At 49.4% G+C, this 15,511-nt stretch overlaps 1 protein-coding gene across 10 annotated transcripts in view; it reads right to left on the bottom strand.

Annotated features, from left to right (window-relative positions):
• The window catches only part of EHMT1 (euchromatic histone lysine methyltransferase 1), a 117,457-nt gene that overhangs the window by 50,066 nt on the left and 51,880 nt on the right, over nt 1–15,511 (bottom strand). For 9 of the 10 annotated variants that reach the window (XM_039719996.1, XM_039719992.1, XM_039720001.1 and 6 more), the window contains exons 2-3: nt 11,697–11,784; nt 863–1,410 (exon numbers count right to left, since the gene is read on the bottom strand). In XM_039719996.1, coding sequence (XP_039575930.1) covers nt 863–1,410; nt 11,697–11,784 — 636 coding nt within the window. Of the gene's footprint in view, nt 1–862; nt 1,411–11,696; nt 11,785–14,650; nt 14,670–15,511 lie in introns of those variants that run through there. The other variant, XM_039719997.1, reaches the window with a different exon arrangement.

Here is a 15,511-nt window from a genome sequence, read left to right as displayed (position 1 = left end):
CTTGCCCCAAAGGCAGCCTCCCTCCACCCTCAGACACAGCACAATGACAGGATCCAGCTCACTGTAGCCATATACAGCATCACAGGGATGAAAACCAACTGCTTTTAGTGGAGATCTGCCTGTTGCAGGATCTATTCCCTACCTCTGGCAAAGAACCAGAAAAATAATCAAACTTGTCCCATGACAAAGAATTTCTGTCTTCCCCACTATGACATGAATGCACCAAACGACATCTCCTTATGCCTCCAAATAAAAAGCAGGGCTCTGCTTTATTAAGTGATGGCAAATCCACCCCTAAGGATTCTGGAGAGAACATTTCCCAATGACATGGAGAGAAAACATCATCTGTTTTAGCCCTGTAATGATTCCTACAGCAACACAATCAAACTGCCTCACAGATCAGCTCCTTGACAGCTTCTGAGCTTAGGAGGAGCCTCAAGTTTACATGCTATGCTTAATTTCCTTTGGGTTGACCTCAGAAAAAATCTAATTTATTTCACAAGCAGCTCTGGATGTCAGCAGAGGCTGATGAGCAATAGAGCCATGAGAGAAAGGCCATTTAGTGTCTCACATAGATCTGTTGGAGGAGGCAATTGATCAATTATATATTTAGAAACACACTGGGGATGGGAGCTGGTGGTAGCCATGTGACCAACTATTTTAACGTTTCTGTCTGGAGGAAGAGAAAAAATAAAATAAAATATTATATATATTAAAAAATTTAAAAATAATTTAAAAACCAATCCACTCAGCAGACAAGCTCTGAACACCACGTGTTGCCATGCAGCCAGGTATCCCTCAGACCCCCAGAGAAAGCCAAGAGCAAGCCCAGCAGCAGCTCTGTGCTGGGCAGGTACATTACCAGGCTGGGGGTGGGTTTAGGCATTGTCTTCCGTGCTCGGTGCACCTTGACTTCAGCATTAGCAGCAGGGCCTTTCTTAGCATCCATGTCCTTACTGCCCTCCCCGAGCTTGCTTGGCATCGTGGCTTGGAGCTGGGCAAAGGACCCCACAGTCCTGCCTTTGCCTGCTCCTCCAGGCAGGGTCTTTGCAGCATGGCCAGTGAGAGAAGCAAAGCTGGTAGTCCTTAGAGGCTGCTCCTGTGCCATCTGCTTGGTTAGGATATATCCATTGCTCCCTGTGACAGAAGTCTGTGTGAAGTCATTTGCTTTCAGATGGTTTTGCTTCCCAGGCTCGCTGTCCGAAATGCCATTTTCTGCTATCCTATTTAATTTAGTAGAAGAGTCCTGCTGGCTCACTTTCGTGTTGTCCTGAGTGTTTTTGGGTGGGTTTGGGTGGCCCCCACCCTCGCTGTGCTCACAGGAGCCGTTGGTTTCACCGTCTACTGCCATTTTTGGTTCCCCCACTTGCTTTTCTGTAGCGCTTTCATCTGCAGCCATGGCATTAAACCCTGCAGGGAGAGGGAGGAAGAGAGGAGAAAAGGGTCACAAGTGGTGTTGAAACTCCCAAGCTGCACTCCAAGTACAGCTACTCATGTTGTAAGAACAACCCTCTCCTCCAGCACCCTGCCTGATGTAAATCACAGAATCCCAGAATATTTAGGGTTGGGAAAGACCTCCAAGATCATCCAACCATGGATCAACCACCACCACATCAACTAAAGGACAGCACTGAGTGTCAGGCTGTTCCCTCACCCACCTGCCCAGCCCTCCTGGATCCTGATGTGGTGACATTTGGGGTGGGTGACCCAGGTGACAGCAGTGCACTTACTCCCACTTGCCTCAGCTGCAGATGTGGCCATTTATTCCCAACAATGGATTTTTCAAGGTAAATATTATCTCTGGCTTTTCCAATAACTGCATTTATTGCACCATATGTCAACACCTCACCTGGCAAATAAAACTCTGCCCCATCTTGCATCTGGATCTCTGGCAAAGCCCTGCCCAAAGCCAGTGTGACACAGAAAAGCTTTGCTGGAAGGGCTGTCCCAGGGAGCTTTTATGGCCCACACACAGCCCAGCAGCCAAATGTCCACATCAGGGTCTGCAGCTACAGGGGACATCACAAGGAATAACCCCCTGGCTATCCCAGCTCTCCTGGGAATGTTCTTCAGTGGAATTGGCTCTTTCAGCATGACAAAGCACAACAGGACCAGGATTCATGGTGTCATTTCAAAGGTAACAGCAGGAGTAAACACAGGAGTGAAGAGTAGTAAATGCATTTTTAGACTAAAATAATTCTATGATTCAAATGCAGCAAGGTTTTTGCAGCCTGACAAAGCTCACCCACAACAATGCCCATATAAACAAACATTTCAAACATTTCCCTGCTCCTCCACCAGTGACTTTGTCCCACCAAAGATTCCAAATCCAAGCTGAAAAATCCAACTATGAACGTCACGTACTTGCAGAAAAAGTTTCTGACATGACAACCCAGCAGCTCCCCAGGCAACCAGGAGTGATAACAATTCACTGGCACGCTCAGAGCAATGATTACATCAACCTGCTGTTAGGGATTCCTTGGCTTGTTTTCCTTCCAGAGAGCAGACAGTTATGAAAAGCAACACGAGAAGTACAGGGAGAGCTGTGTCAGAGCAGGGGGGATTGAGTCAAACCAGCTCCCATCAAAGCAATTTTCACCTACAGGACCCAAAGAGCCTGGAGTCACTGGAGGAACAGCCAGACCACTGGGTACCAGCAGCTCATTTCACACTGCCCTCAGAGCACAAACAGGCAAGGAGAACAACATTCTGAACAACATTCTGAACAACATTCTGAATCCCAGAACCAAGGCTGAAAAAACCCCCAAGACCATTGAGTCCAACCTGTGCCTGGTCCCCACGTTGTCACCCAGCCCAGAGCACTCAGTGGCACCTCCAGGGGTTCCTTGGACACCTCCAGGGATGGGGACTCCAAACCTCCCTGAGCAGCCTCTTCCAATGAAGAAATTCCTGCTGCTGTCCAACCTGAGCCTCCTCTGGCACCCTGAGCCTGCCCCTGAGCCGTTCCCTCTCCTCCTGTCCCTGTTCCCTGGAGCACAGCCCGACCCCCCGGCTGTCCCCTCCTGTCAGGGGTTGTGCAGAGCCACAGGGTCCCCCCTGAGCCTCCTTTGCTCCAGGCTGAGCCCCTTCCCAGCTCCCTCTGCTGCCTCACAAATATCTCTTGTGACCTGGCAAGAACCTGGTGCCAGGCTAACGCACGAAGGACCACCAGGACCTGGGATGACAAGCCCAGTGAGCCTGGAGCAGCTCCAAGCTCCCTGCAAAGGCCAGCAGGGACGAGACCCAGCACCACCCAGCTCACAGAACAGCTCTGCCCAAAACCCACCCAAATTCTCTTTCCATTTTCATTGGGGGAAAAAAATATTTCACTTTTTCTACCCTTTTTTAATGCGTTTGTTTAGTCCGTATTAATCATGGAATCACAGAATATCCTGGGCTGGGAGGGACATACCAGGATCATCAGTCCAACCCATGTCCCTGCCCAGACCCCCCACCAACCCCACCCTGGGCATCCCTGGCAGTGCTGGCCAAAGGCTCCTGGAGCTCTGGCAGCCTCGGGGCCGTGCCCATTCCCTGGGGAGCCTGGGCAGTGCCAGCACCCTCTGGGGGAAGAGCCTTGCCCTGATATTTAATATCTCCTTCCCAATGCATTGACCTGAAAGATTTGGGTACAACTCCTGCCCAAACAGCACTGGCAGCTCTAGATTCTAAAAGTGATGCATTCCAGTATCTCAAACAACCTTATTATTCCCTAAACTTTCTGGGTTTTGGTGCCCATCTGAGATTTAAAGACATTTCCAGCAAACTGAAAGCCTTCTTAGGCCTGGTCAGTACACCTGAAGCATCCAATCCAGCCCCTGGCTGGACACCTGGTCAGTGCTGAACTCACACCAGGCTCTGCCCAGGGATGTCTCAAAGGCCTCCTGGAGCATCTGGCCCCTCCAGCCTCAGACTGCCCATCAATTAAGAGGGGGACAGCCCCTCTGATGCACTTGATTTCCAGCTGAAAGCCACAGATGTGGGCACAAAGCATCTTTGCAGATGTCTCTGGAAAGTCTCTCCAAACCCCGAGTGGTCACTGTGCCCTGGGGATGAGCTCTGGCCATTTTTCCTGGTGAGACACTGCACTGAGAGATCCATTCCCCCTCATTCCAGGCAACCCAGCCTGGGACTGCCTCCCACGTGGGCTCTGCTGGCTCACAGCCCCCAGAGAGAGCTCCAGAGCATCCAAAAACTGCTCCCCAGTGTTCTCTGGAGCACACAGACACAAACCTCACCTGCAGGAGCAGTGACTGAGGGTTCCCCAAGCAGGATTCAAAGTTATCACCTCCACCTGCTCCCTCTCACACTACCCAGAGCTCCCTGAGTACAGAAAGAGGCCCAAGGGTTTGTTTTAGATAGCAAAAACTCTGGGAGAAGATAAAGTGCTCCTTTTTTCACTGTTTTATTTAACTATTTGAAAAGCTGTGGGCAGAGGGAGCCACAACTATGCCTTTATTCTTTCAATTCTTGTTTCTCTTTCTGCATTCAGGGTCTTTAAAAGGCCATTTAAGCAATTATTGCAGCAAACTCAGTGCCAGGGAAAAAAAAAAGCAAAACAACAAAAAATAAGCTCTCTAACCACAGCCGGAGGTTTCTAGAGCCCAGCTTTAGGCACCTGGCTGAATGAAGCCTTCAAGATTTGTTGCTTTAAACACTGTGTTCTCCAACCAGAGCAGTCAAATAACTTCAGTGGCTGACTATGAGATAAACTGAATAGGCAGAGGGCAGGAATTGCTCTACCTGCCATGAAAGCAACCAAAACAATGTGAATTAGAGCACTGCCCTAGGGAAGAAGGAACTGCATTACTCCAGAAAGCATCACGGGCTTTATGAAAAATCCATGAAGCTGAAATTAAAATCACACACACACACACACACTTATTTCCCTTATTGTGAAATGCAATCTGATTGACTCTGGAAGTGGCAGCAGCCTTCCAAACCTGTGTGAGCAGAGGTTTGATCAAAAAGAGATATGAAACTTCACAGCAGAGACCAAGAGAAACCACGTTTCCCTCCAGCCTCCAACAAGCCTGAGACACTGCAAGCAGGATCCTCCCTTTCTTTGGGGTACAACCCCTCCATTCTCCCATTCCCTCTTGTGGCAGCACTAAAACAAACTCATGAGCAGTTTGGAATGGCATTGTCCCCTACACACTGAGCTCCTGCACAGCATCATCCCCACTTCAAACCCAAACTGAAAAGCTGCTCGTGGAGAATCAGTTCATGTCAAGAGCTGCCTCACAATCAGTATGGCAACTCAAGGGAGCTGGTCGGGTTTTCCCAACCAAGACACCTGATCTGGTGACAGGCAAACAGGAATTGCCACCCCAGGTTCAGCAAGGGCACCTGCACAGCACTGCTGAACAGGCACAACTCGACACATTTCACAGCCTGGCTGAACTCTGGCCCACAGACGGGTGGGAACACAAACCAGAGCCAGCAGGAGCCTCCCAGTGACAATACTGAATCAAACAGCCCACAGAAGCTCTTCCACAGCTCCAGACACCTAAGGGAACACTTCTTCCTGACGTGACCTTTTCATCCCCCCTTTTTCATTCCCCAAAAAAAGCTTCACTGAAAACCTGCTAAAATCCTCATTTCAAATACACCTCGTGGCAGTGAGTTCTCCCCTTGAAAATGCTGTTCAGCAGCTTTTCTGCTCCTGTGCTAAGTGCAAGGGAATTATAAACGCAAAGTTTTTATTTCTCTAAAACTTTGTGACTTTACAGCATTCATCCCTTCTAAGTAGGCCAAAACAAGGTTTTCTCCACATTCAGCTTTCTCTCCAACTTGCTCAGTGCTCTTTAATCTACAACCATCCTTTCTTTAATTAAAAAGAAATAAAAGGTAGGACGTCTAGCCTGCATCCATGAAGTGTAACCTCATTAATTAGAAGCATCCCAGTCTTTTCAAAGCTCCTTTAGGCATCCCCCATGCCAGATGCAGCAGGAAAAGCTTCTCCCATGGACCCCAACACTGCCTGAATGCCCATCCAAGCTTGGATTCATTTAAAACCCAGGTAATTTAAAACCCAACAGATTTACTGGTGTATTTGAAGTTGACACCAAGTTGGCACAAACTTCAGTAAATATATATTATTTAGGGGCTGGGCACATTTTAGTAACACAAGGAATTTAAGGCTCGGGAAGTTGGGCTATTCCACTATCCCTGTGACTCCACGTGGCAAAGAACACCCAATAACAAATTTAAATCCCTGCTATGAATTAACAGCTCCCTGAGAGCACTGCAGAGCTCCCAGCCCTCCCCAGGCTCAGGCAGAAGGGTCAGGCTCAAGTTTTCATCTCAGAACATCACATTCAAAATGGAATTAAAATCCCCCTGAGAAAAACAGACTCTGATGGAAGCAGGAGAGAAGCTAAGACAGGGTGAGACCACCTCATCTGATTTTAGGTGTCTAAAAGGCATCTCAGACTCTGGGGGTCCCTAAGCCACTGCTGCAACCAACAGAGAGAACCCACAGCTCAAAAGCAGCACAGGCTGACTTTAAAAAAGTGATCTTTGGACAAACCCATCCCAGCCTGGACCATGTCTGACCTGCCAGCTACTACATCTAAGCAGAAAGGAGCTGGATTAATTCAGAATTAGAATGATAATCTCAAAAAAAAAAACCCTAAATTAGGGAAAATTAAAGCCACCTCTGCTCTCCCAGCCAGACATCGGTTCCTCTTTGCTGTCTTTGCCTGCTGGGGTTTCCAGCCCTTTCAGCAGAGCCAGACCTGGCTCCAGTCCTGCCCTGGAGCTTGCCAGAGCTGGGTCCAGCCTGCCAAAACTTATCTGTGGGCAGAGGCTGTCCAACAGATGTGTTAGTGACCCCACCAGCCATCCTGGGCATGGCCTGAGGGGACACAGTCACCTCTGTGGGGACCCACAGAAACTTCCCATCTGAGGGAGGCCAGCTATCAACTCAAAACTCAGTGTTACTGGGACAATGCTCTGAAAAAAATAAAGGCTATGGCCTGAGGGGACACAGTCACCTCTGTGGGGACCCACAGAAACTTCCCATCTGAAGTTATCAGCTATCAACTCAAAACTCAGTGTTACTTGGACAATGCTCTGAAAAAAATAAAGGCATAAATGTGTTTTTAAAGCTTAGAGTTCACTGCTCAGTGAAACAAAATAAGAAAAATATGTAAATGAGCCCTTGTACTCCAGGCCAAAGTGCAGCCACCAGGCCTGAGGGAAAAGTGTGAAAAAGAAAATAAATAGAAATAAAAATATATTCTGCAACAAATGCACCACTATCTTATCTGGAACTTTTACACTTTTTTCTGAGCATCTCGGTGCTGAGAAAGGTGGAGGCAAGACACTCTCTGCCTGTGGGATTTTTCATGTATTTCCAGAGCCCAAGCATAGCCAAGAGGCTTCAGCTGCTGCAAGAGAAATGTTTAATCAAAGACAGGGCTTAAATGAACTTAGCTTAAATGAACTAAGCAAAGACAGAGCTTAAATGAAAAGCTCAGGATTTGGAAGTGCCGACCAAGAAGAGCATACAGCTGTATTTATACACACACACATCTCACAGATGTTCTACCTTAACCATCCTTGAAACACCACAGATCCCACAGCCTTTGATTCAATACCCAACTGTCCTGCTGGATAAAAGTGAGAAAAGCACCTGCTTTTAATCTTTGTGTTACAGCAGTTCCCTCCCCTCTTCCTCCTCTAACTCCAACAAAGGAAAACTGCCAGGCAGAGAAGAGCCCAAGAATGAAGATGTTGGGCTGAAACCACAGAGATGAGGGAGAGGTGGGAGCTGGAGACCCTGAATCCATTGGGAAGGAAAGCACCCCCTCCATCAATAAGGCTGGAAGCAACCTGAGCAGCCTGACCCAGTGATGGCATCTCTCCCATGGCACTGGGTTGGAACTGGATCATCTTTAAGGGCCCTTCCAACCCAAACCAGTCTGGGATTCTGAGACTGAAGCCAAAAAGCAGAGCATTTTGAAGCCAGGAAATGCAGATTGATGTATTTTCAGGTAGAAGTTCCTCTCTAGGGTGTTATTGATGGTCTCTTCTTCCCCCCCAAGCCCTTGTGAAGATGGATTGGTGTCCAGGTATTTCCAGACTCAGATGTCACTCCTCCCTGGAGCACTGTGACCCTGCACACCAACATGCAAAAGCAGGAAAAGTAAACTAGAAAACAGGAGGAATCAACTTCTGCTGTGAGTGCTGAACATTGAGGTTACACAGGTTGGGTCACTGGGATTCAGCACTTGGGCTGGGGATGCTGCTGGGGACTCAGTCACAGGGGTTGGAAGGGATCTCTGAAGATCATCCAGTCGAAAAAAAAAAGACCCCTCCAGGAATTTAAACCCCTGACAGTCTCTCAAAGCAGACTGAAGTTTATCTGAGAGCAGACAGTGTGCAGGTCTCTCCCAGAACCAGGCTCCAGCACTGTGGCTCTTGTAAGACATCTGCCTTGGGTGAAGGCTCAGAAACACAGCAGCAAATGGAGAATTTAGTTCCCAACACCCATCCCTGCTCCTTTGTGCTGCTGCTTTACTGGAACTTTCCACCCCTGGGCTTGGGGAATCAGAAAAGGAGTGGCTTGCCTTGAAAGGTCAAGAGAGACGCAGAGTTGGGAGTGAAGCACACGAGGAGAGCTGAATTCACTTGCAATCCTTGCAAAGAAACCACTTTTTAATAGTTTCTCTCTGAGTCAGACTAAAGACAATATGGCCTAATAAAAGCTTTTTTCCACTCATCTCCCATCTCCCTGCCCCTTTCCCACCCTGTCAAAGGAAGTATGGACCTGAGCTCACACCCACATGTGAAACTGAACTGGAGCATTTCCCATGGACCACAAAACAGCCTCATCCACAGCTTTTTTCTATCTGCGTTGAGCAATTTTACACAGATAGGGACACCAAGCCTAGTGAACAACTTCCAAAGGCTGGGACTCATCCCAAGAACTGGAAATGAAAGTGCTGGAACATGCAAAGAGCTTGTTCCTACAAATACTTTACATTTAGAGTTCAATTATTTCTCTTTATCGGGATGAAGGCAGAAGAGGACAGCCCAGGTGGGAACCACAGGGCATTTCTGCAACACCTTCCCGTTGAGGAACAGAGAACAGAACACCACAACCGCCCACCCAAGGGCCTCCCACCCTCAGGATGTTCCCTGAGAGCACCCACCCCATCCCAAACACCAACAACCAGCTGCTGAGATGTCCCAAATGAAGGCTGAGGACCACCAGGAAGGGTCCACTGCTCAAAGCAGCACATCAGTGAGGGCCAGGCTGGATGGGGCTTGGAGCACCCTGGTCCAGGGCAGGGGGTGGAATGAGATGAGCTTTGAGGTCTCGTCCAGCCCAGACCAGTCTGTGATTCTGTGATTATGAACTGGGGCAGCTCAGCTACCAGAGCAGGAGCTCTCCCTGCAAGAGATGTTCCTGCAGATCTCCAGCAGGATGGTGTTCATCAGTGCTGGGGCAGGCAGTGCTCACAGGCAGCACTGCAGCTGACAGGCCTGGCTTGGGGTAAGACCCCTAAATGTCAGCCAAGGCTTCAAGCTACCTGAATTTCCTGTCTTGTCCTGGACTCAGGCAAAGCTCAAGTTTGCACAGAGGGGGAACTGGTGCAAGGCCATTCAGAGGCAGCAGTGGAGCTATGGGATGTGCTAACACAATTCCAATGGGGACCTGACCTGCCCTCAGCATCAGCAGCTTTCTGAGGCAGGAGGGAGTGAAAAGAGGGGAAAACAGAGTAATTCCCAGTCAGCTTTTAGCCCAAACAGCACCTTTAGTCAGCCTTTGGATCTGCAGCTTCAAGCCCCTGGAAGTTTAGATGCCAGGTTTAATATTGTCAGGTTACCTGCCAGGGGGTTTTCCCAAAGGGAAAGGTTCAGTCACACACTGCAGCCACAGCTCCCACCAAGCACAGCCTCAGCAGCCCAAACCAAGCCACTCTGTGCCACTGACAGATATTCAGCAGCACCATCCTCCTCACTAAAGGGAAATGACTGTTCAAGAGAACTTGAAGAGAGGAAGCTGAGACTTCAGGGAGCTTTTCCAGTCCCCACATCCCAGCTCCATCCCCGAGGCAGGAAACTGGGCTCAAAGGAACTATTCCATGCCATCCTGCAAGCCTGCTGGAATGACTTCACGTTCATGCAACAGGCAAAAATATGAATTCTGTGCCAGCACTAAACACTGTTATTAACAGGCTTTTGGGCTGTGAACCAAAGCTCTGGTGGTGATGATCCTCCCAGGATGCCAGCTGGGGACTCAGGGGCAGCAGGGACAATGTCCCAGCACAGCAGCATACACACCATGGTCTATGACACTCGTGGTGTGCCTGGGGAGGCAAGGACACCTTCGGAACATTCCAGAAGAACAGAGACTCACATTTAGGAGCCTCCTTTCCCTGGGAATAGAGCTGGACAATAGACTGGAGTGGTTGGAATTTCAGCACCTTGTGAAGCCTCGAGCCTGTCCCTGCACAGGGAGGGCTCTCAGCTTCCTTCTGACACAGCATTTGCTCCAAGTCAAAGTCAGTCAAGAGGCACAGAAATGTCTCTTCCCACCCTCCATTTGGATTTTTTACCTCCACAGATTCTTGACACCTCAACATCAATCTTGAGCTACACAAACAAGCTTTATAATCCTGAGCTAAGAAAGGCAAGGGATCAAAGTGAGGTCCCCCAGAGCAACACAACCTCCCATCAGCACCTCCTGACACCTCAGACTTTGTCTCTGCTCTGCCCAGACCAGAGGTCCCTGTGCCACCACTGCAGGCAGCAGGATTCCTGTGCTCCCAGTTAATATCCAAGCACCTGACACAGAATTCAGTATTTCTGCCTGTTCTGAGCTTTACTTTCTAACTAGAGCAACTTGACAAAACATTATGCTGGACAGAAAAGAAAGAAAAAGCAATGCTGTATTCACACACAACTGAATTAAGTCCAAAATTTTGCTTCTAGATAAGAGTAGGGATTTCGATGGGGCCAGTTCAGTGCTTTCATAATGCTCTATTATGGAAAGGAGAACAAAAATACACCAAATCCCTGAAGAGCTATGAGAAGTAACTAGTCTAGGAATAATAAAAAATGGAAAGAAAGGAGGGAGTTGGGGGAAAGATAAAGAGTGGTGGGTTTTTCCCTAATCCCACTGACACATTTATTAAGCCCTTAGATTTGTGTGCATGTAACTCAAAGACAACCCTGCAGGAAAAGACTTTGTCAATTGAAACTGTGCTGCATCCTGCACACTAAAAGCTGCAGAACCCCCACAGGAGCCACGAGGTGTGGGGTGTCTGACCCCTCCAGCCACCCTGCAGCCATTGGAGCTTCTCTGCAGCAGCAGAGAAACCCACAGCAGAACAGAAAGTCAACATTCCTAGAGGGAGGAAAAGGTCATTGTGGGGAGGGACCAAAGTTCAGCTCAAACCAGCCACACACAGGAAGTTCAAAGTAACTCCTGTGCACTTCACACCAACGCAGAAGTGAAAATTAGATCTCCTTCTTCAGGGGAGCAGTGAGGGATGGACAGAAAAGCAGATCTGCATCTCCAGTGGAAGAGCCCTGCTGAGAACGAACGCAGGAGAAGGGAGCCTGTGTTTGTGGGAGCACCCCTGTGCTGCTGGGGGCACATGTCCAAGCCCCCAGTTTTGTCCCTATCATGTGCCCACCTCATGAGCCAGCTCTGACCCTCAGCCAGGGCAGGTGCTCACCTTCCTCTTTGTTGTTGGTGATGTCTTTCAGCAGCTCAGTCTTCATGCAGCCGTCTTTCCTTGGCTCTCCCTTACTCAGCACTGCTCGCTATGGTGGGGGAGAAGAAAAAACAGAAATATCAGGGTTGAGCTCAGTGCTCAGACACACGGTGCATTCAAAAGAAGAGACAATCATGGACACATCCTGTTTACAGCACAGCCAAACCTCCCTCTGCAAAATAAAGGCTGCCAGGAAGCTGCCACCAAGGCACAGGTCACAGATAAAACACGGCAAGGCTGGCCCAGGCTGACAGCCCGAGGAGCACAGGGGCTCCAGGCTGTGCCCAGGGCTGGCACCTCCCAGCTCAGGGTTGGATGCAGCCAGACAGATTTTCCCAGTGCAACGTGCCTGGGAATCCAGCTGAATCCATCTGCGTGAAAGACATCTCGAGGAGGTGACTCTGACTCCCCCAAAACTTTTTAGCCTTTGGGTGGGGGAGGCAGATCTATCAGGCTTTTCACTACGACCTCATTTATCAACATTTCCAGCCCATGTGCTTTTGGTGGCTTGGTTGAGTTTTTTTGCAGCTCATTCAAATGAACATCCAAAATTGCAAACCATCAGTCAGCTACAGCTACCTCCTCATTCATAACATCCATGTTTATTAAAGTTAATGAGCTCTATTTTTAATTCTATAGAAAGCAATTTTTCTTTTTTCCCCTCTCTTTAAAAAAAATTTCAAAATTACATAAAAATGGAACACCTGCTCATCTCCTCTGCCTTTCACACGCTTGGCACCACATTGTTAGCTCAGGTTTGCAGCCTCAATACCTTCTCGTTCTCTATTTTGAAGAAGCAAGACTGAACCAAAAAAACAAAAACAAAAACCTACTACCAAAATAAACCAGAAGGAAAATGGTATTTTAAAAAACTGAACTAGAAGGGGTCTTTGGCACAGCTGTGTTTAAGGAGAGGAGTGGAGGCAGGGATGGGGAGTGCCCTGCAGAGCTGGGGTTCAGCACTGCCACGGCACAGAATAAGCCCAGGTCAAGCCAACTGCTGTAGGCCAGCACAGGGAGCAGATGGTGCCTGCAGCCATGCAAATCACAGGGTTTAAAGCTCACTGGGTGATAAAGAAAGAAAAACAACCTGCCCACCTCCCTCAGAGCAAGTGAGGGGGATGAGGCATGCATGGAGCCCGGTGTGGCAGCTCCCAGCCCTTCCCAGCAGCTCGCCCATGCCTGTGTGGGATTGTCCAGAGCTGGCAGGGGAGATGGGCTTTGCTGCTGCTGCTGTCACCAGCCACCCTGCCAGGCTGGTGAACTCAGTGCAATGCCCTGTGCTGAGCCCCCAGCCCCATGCAGGACTCATCCAGCCCCAAATCCCTGCAGGATCACCCTGTCCTGCACCCAAATCCACCATGGCAGAGACACACACCAAGGGAAGGAGGGAGACAGATTCCTGGGAATGCCTCCACCACTGCCAGGCCCAGAACTAAGGGCACCTCAAGGATGGCTCCTGCTGCACAGGACAGAGGCTGTGGGTGGCTGCCTGTCCCTGCCTGTCCCCAACCTGCCCCGAGCACAGTCAGACACAAACCCAGCCACATCGCAGTGCTCTCAGCAACTTGTGCTCCAAGCACAGCACCTTCAGATCACCAGTCACAGACCAAAAAGCTGTTGTGAGCACTAGAAAGCTCAGCTCAGCCCAGCCCAGCCTGACACAGAACCTACAGACACTGGCCAACAGCTTCCATTGAGAAATGACCATAAAACACAGCCCAAACTCTGAACATAGAGCAGCTGTTTTATTTATTCTGAGCCAGTAATTCATATCCTTGCTGCAAACATGAGCTTGTAAACCCTACCTCTCCTCTAGTCAGACCTCTTGTAAACTGGGAATAACCTCAGTTTTTCTCATGGATTATCCTCCTGCAAGACCTGAGCAAAGAGAGCTCAGAGTGCTCGAGGGCACCCCTGGCTCCCACCACAGCCAGGGGCTCCCAGGCCCTGGGCACAGGCACCAGCAGCAAATAAAGAGCCTCAGTCAGTCTTAACAGGGACCAGTTTGTTTTCCCAACCTTTGTTGCAATAAGGAGAGGTCTTGCTATTCCTGCTCCTCCACTGACTCATACAAGAAGCCCCAGGATTTCCAGGGGCCATTCTTCGTCATCTGAGCGTGAGTTTTCCTGTGTTTTCTGAGCAATGCCCTCACTCCACACATGGCCCACGCTCTCCCTTCCTCAGAGGCGTTGCTGCTGCTCGCCCATGAGCAAAAGCCACTGCAGGAACCCTGGAGTCCATGAGACCTTGACCACCCTCCCTGCTCACAGAGTCACCAGCAGCTCAGAGCTGCCTGCCCAGCTCTCAAAGCAGAATCCCCAACTCCAAGAGAGAAACCATCACTTTTGTACAAAAACTGGGTGCCAAGGCAAGGCTGGCTGAGGTGGCATCTCCCAGGCTCTCCTGCTTCCTACCTCAGAGACAAACCCCTCACTAGCAGAGGCAACAACGTTACAACTTCCCAACAAAAACTCAGCATCAAGGTAGAAAACAAAAGAATAATTGAAAATAAAAATTAGATTAAAAGCCAACTGTGAATTTTGAAGCATTTTGATCAGAAGGAAGCTACAGGAAACCCCTGCAGAGCCGTCGAAGCCTCGTCCCCCCAGGCCAGCGCTCTCCCGTCCTTGCTCCACCGGCGCCCAGCCCCGAGGGGCACCCATGGGGCACCCATGGGGCACCCACGGGGCACCCAGCACCATTCATTCCCAGGGGCACCCATGGGGCACCCATGGGGCACCCAGCACCATTCATTCCGTCCCAGCTCCACCCAGCCAACTTAGCACCAACTCCACCGCAAGTGTCAATACCTCCAGCTTTTGTGTGTGTGCGCGTGTGTGTGTGTGAGCGTGTGTTGGGTTTCCTTGCCCTCCCCTCCCTTAAATCCAGAGCAAACTTCCCTTTCTGCTCACCCTCCCCATGCCCCATCCGTCCGCTCCCGATTGGCAGGGAAATCCTATACCCACCCTCCCCGCCGAGCAATGTCTGCTCTTGCAGCAGTCCCAACAAAGCCAACTGCCAAGCACACGCTGCTTCACAATAAAAGTCTCACTCGCTCCATTTATTTTTTTTTTTTCCTCCTTTCCCCCTTTCCCGCAGCCGTCTGCCTCCATTCCCTCGCCCACCCCAGAGTGATTATTAACCATCCGTGGCTGGAGAACCTCCATAAAGAGCACGCACAACCAGCCACGAAGCATTCTTGCCCCCCCACCCCCCGCCCAACCCTTAATTTTTAGGTTTCAAAGGGTAGAAAAAATTAGTGCATCTGAAGAAAGACTGATTGGGTCTTTGAAAGAGCTTTAAGAGCCATGAGGAGCCAAGCAGAGGAGCTACTGCTGGTTCAGTTTTTTCCTCTCTGCCTCTGTTTACAAGAAAACAAGCTTCCTCTCCTCCATGAGGTCTTTGGAGGGGATGGAAGACAGGTCAGACCGGCCAAGGAAAGGCTCTGCAGCATTTCCAAACAGATGATGACTACAAACTACAGTGGTGCCTTTAAAACAAACAACAACAAAAAAAAACCAAAAAGAAAAAAAACAAAGCCCATAAAAAATAAAGAAAAGAAAAAGGGAAAAGAAGAGAAAAAGAACAAAGCTGGGAAACACAGAAAGAGCTTTCGCAGCCTCCTCTCCTTGGTATTTTCATCAGGCATCCGGGTGCCCTTCGCAAAGGTCCAAACAGGTTTTATAGGCAAAGACAACACATGCACAGCAAAACTCCAACATATTGCAGCTTACCGAGCCCAAGGGACCAGAGTTACATCATGAGCCCGAGCT

Source organism: Passer montanus, unplaced genomic scaffold, assembly GCF_014805655.1.
Source record: "Passer montanus isolate IOZ18808 unplaced genomic scaffold, ASM1480565v1 scaffold43, whole genome shotgun sequence".
Taxonomy (NCBI): Eukaryota; Metazoa; Chordata; class Aves; order Passeriformes; family Passeridae; genus Passer; species Passer montanus.
The sequence above is the reverse complement of the archived record's forward strand: the minus strand, read 5'-3'. Positions and strand labels throughout refer to the sequence as shown.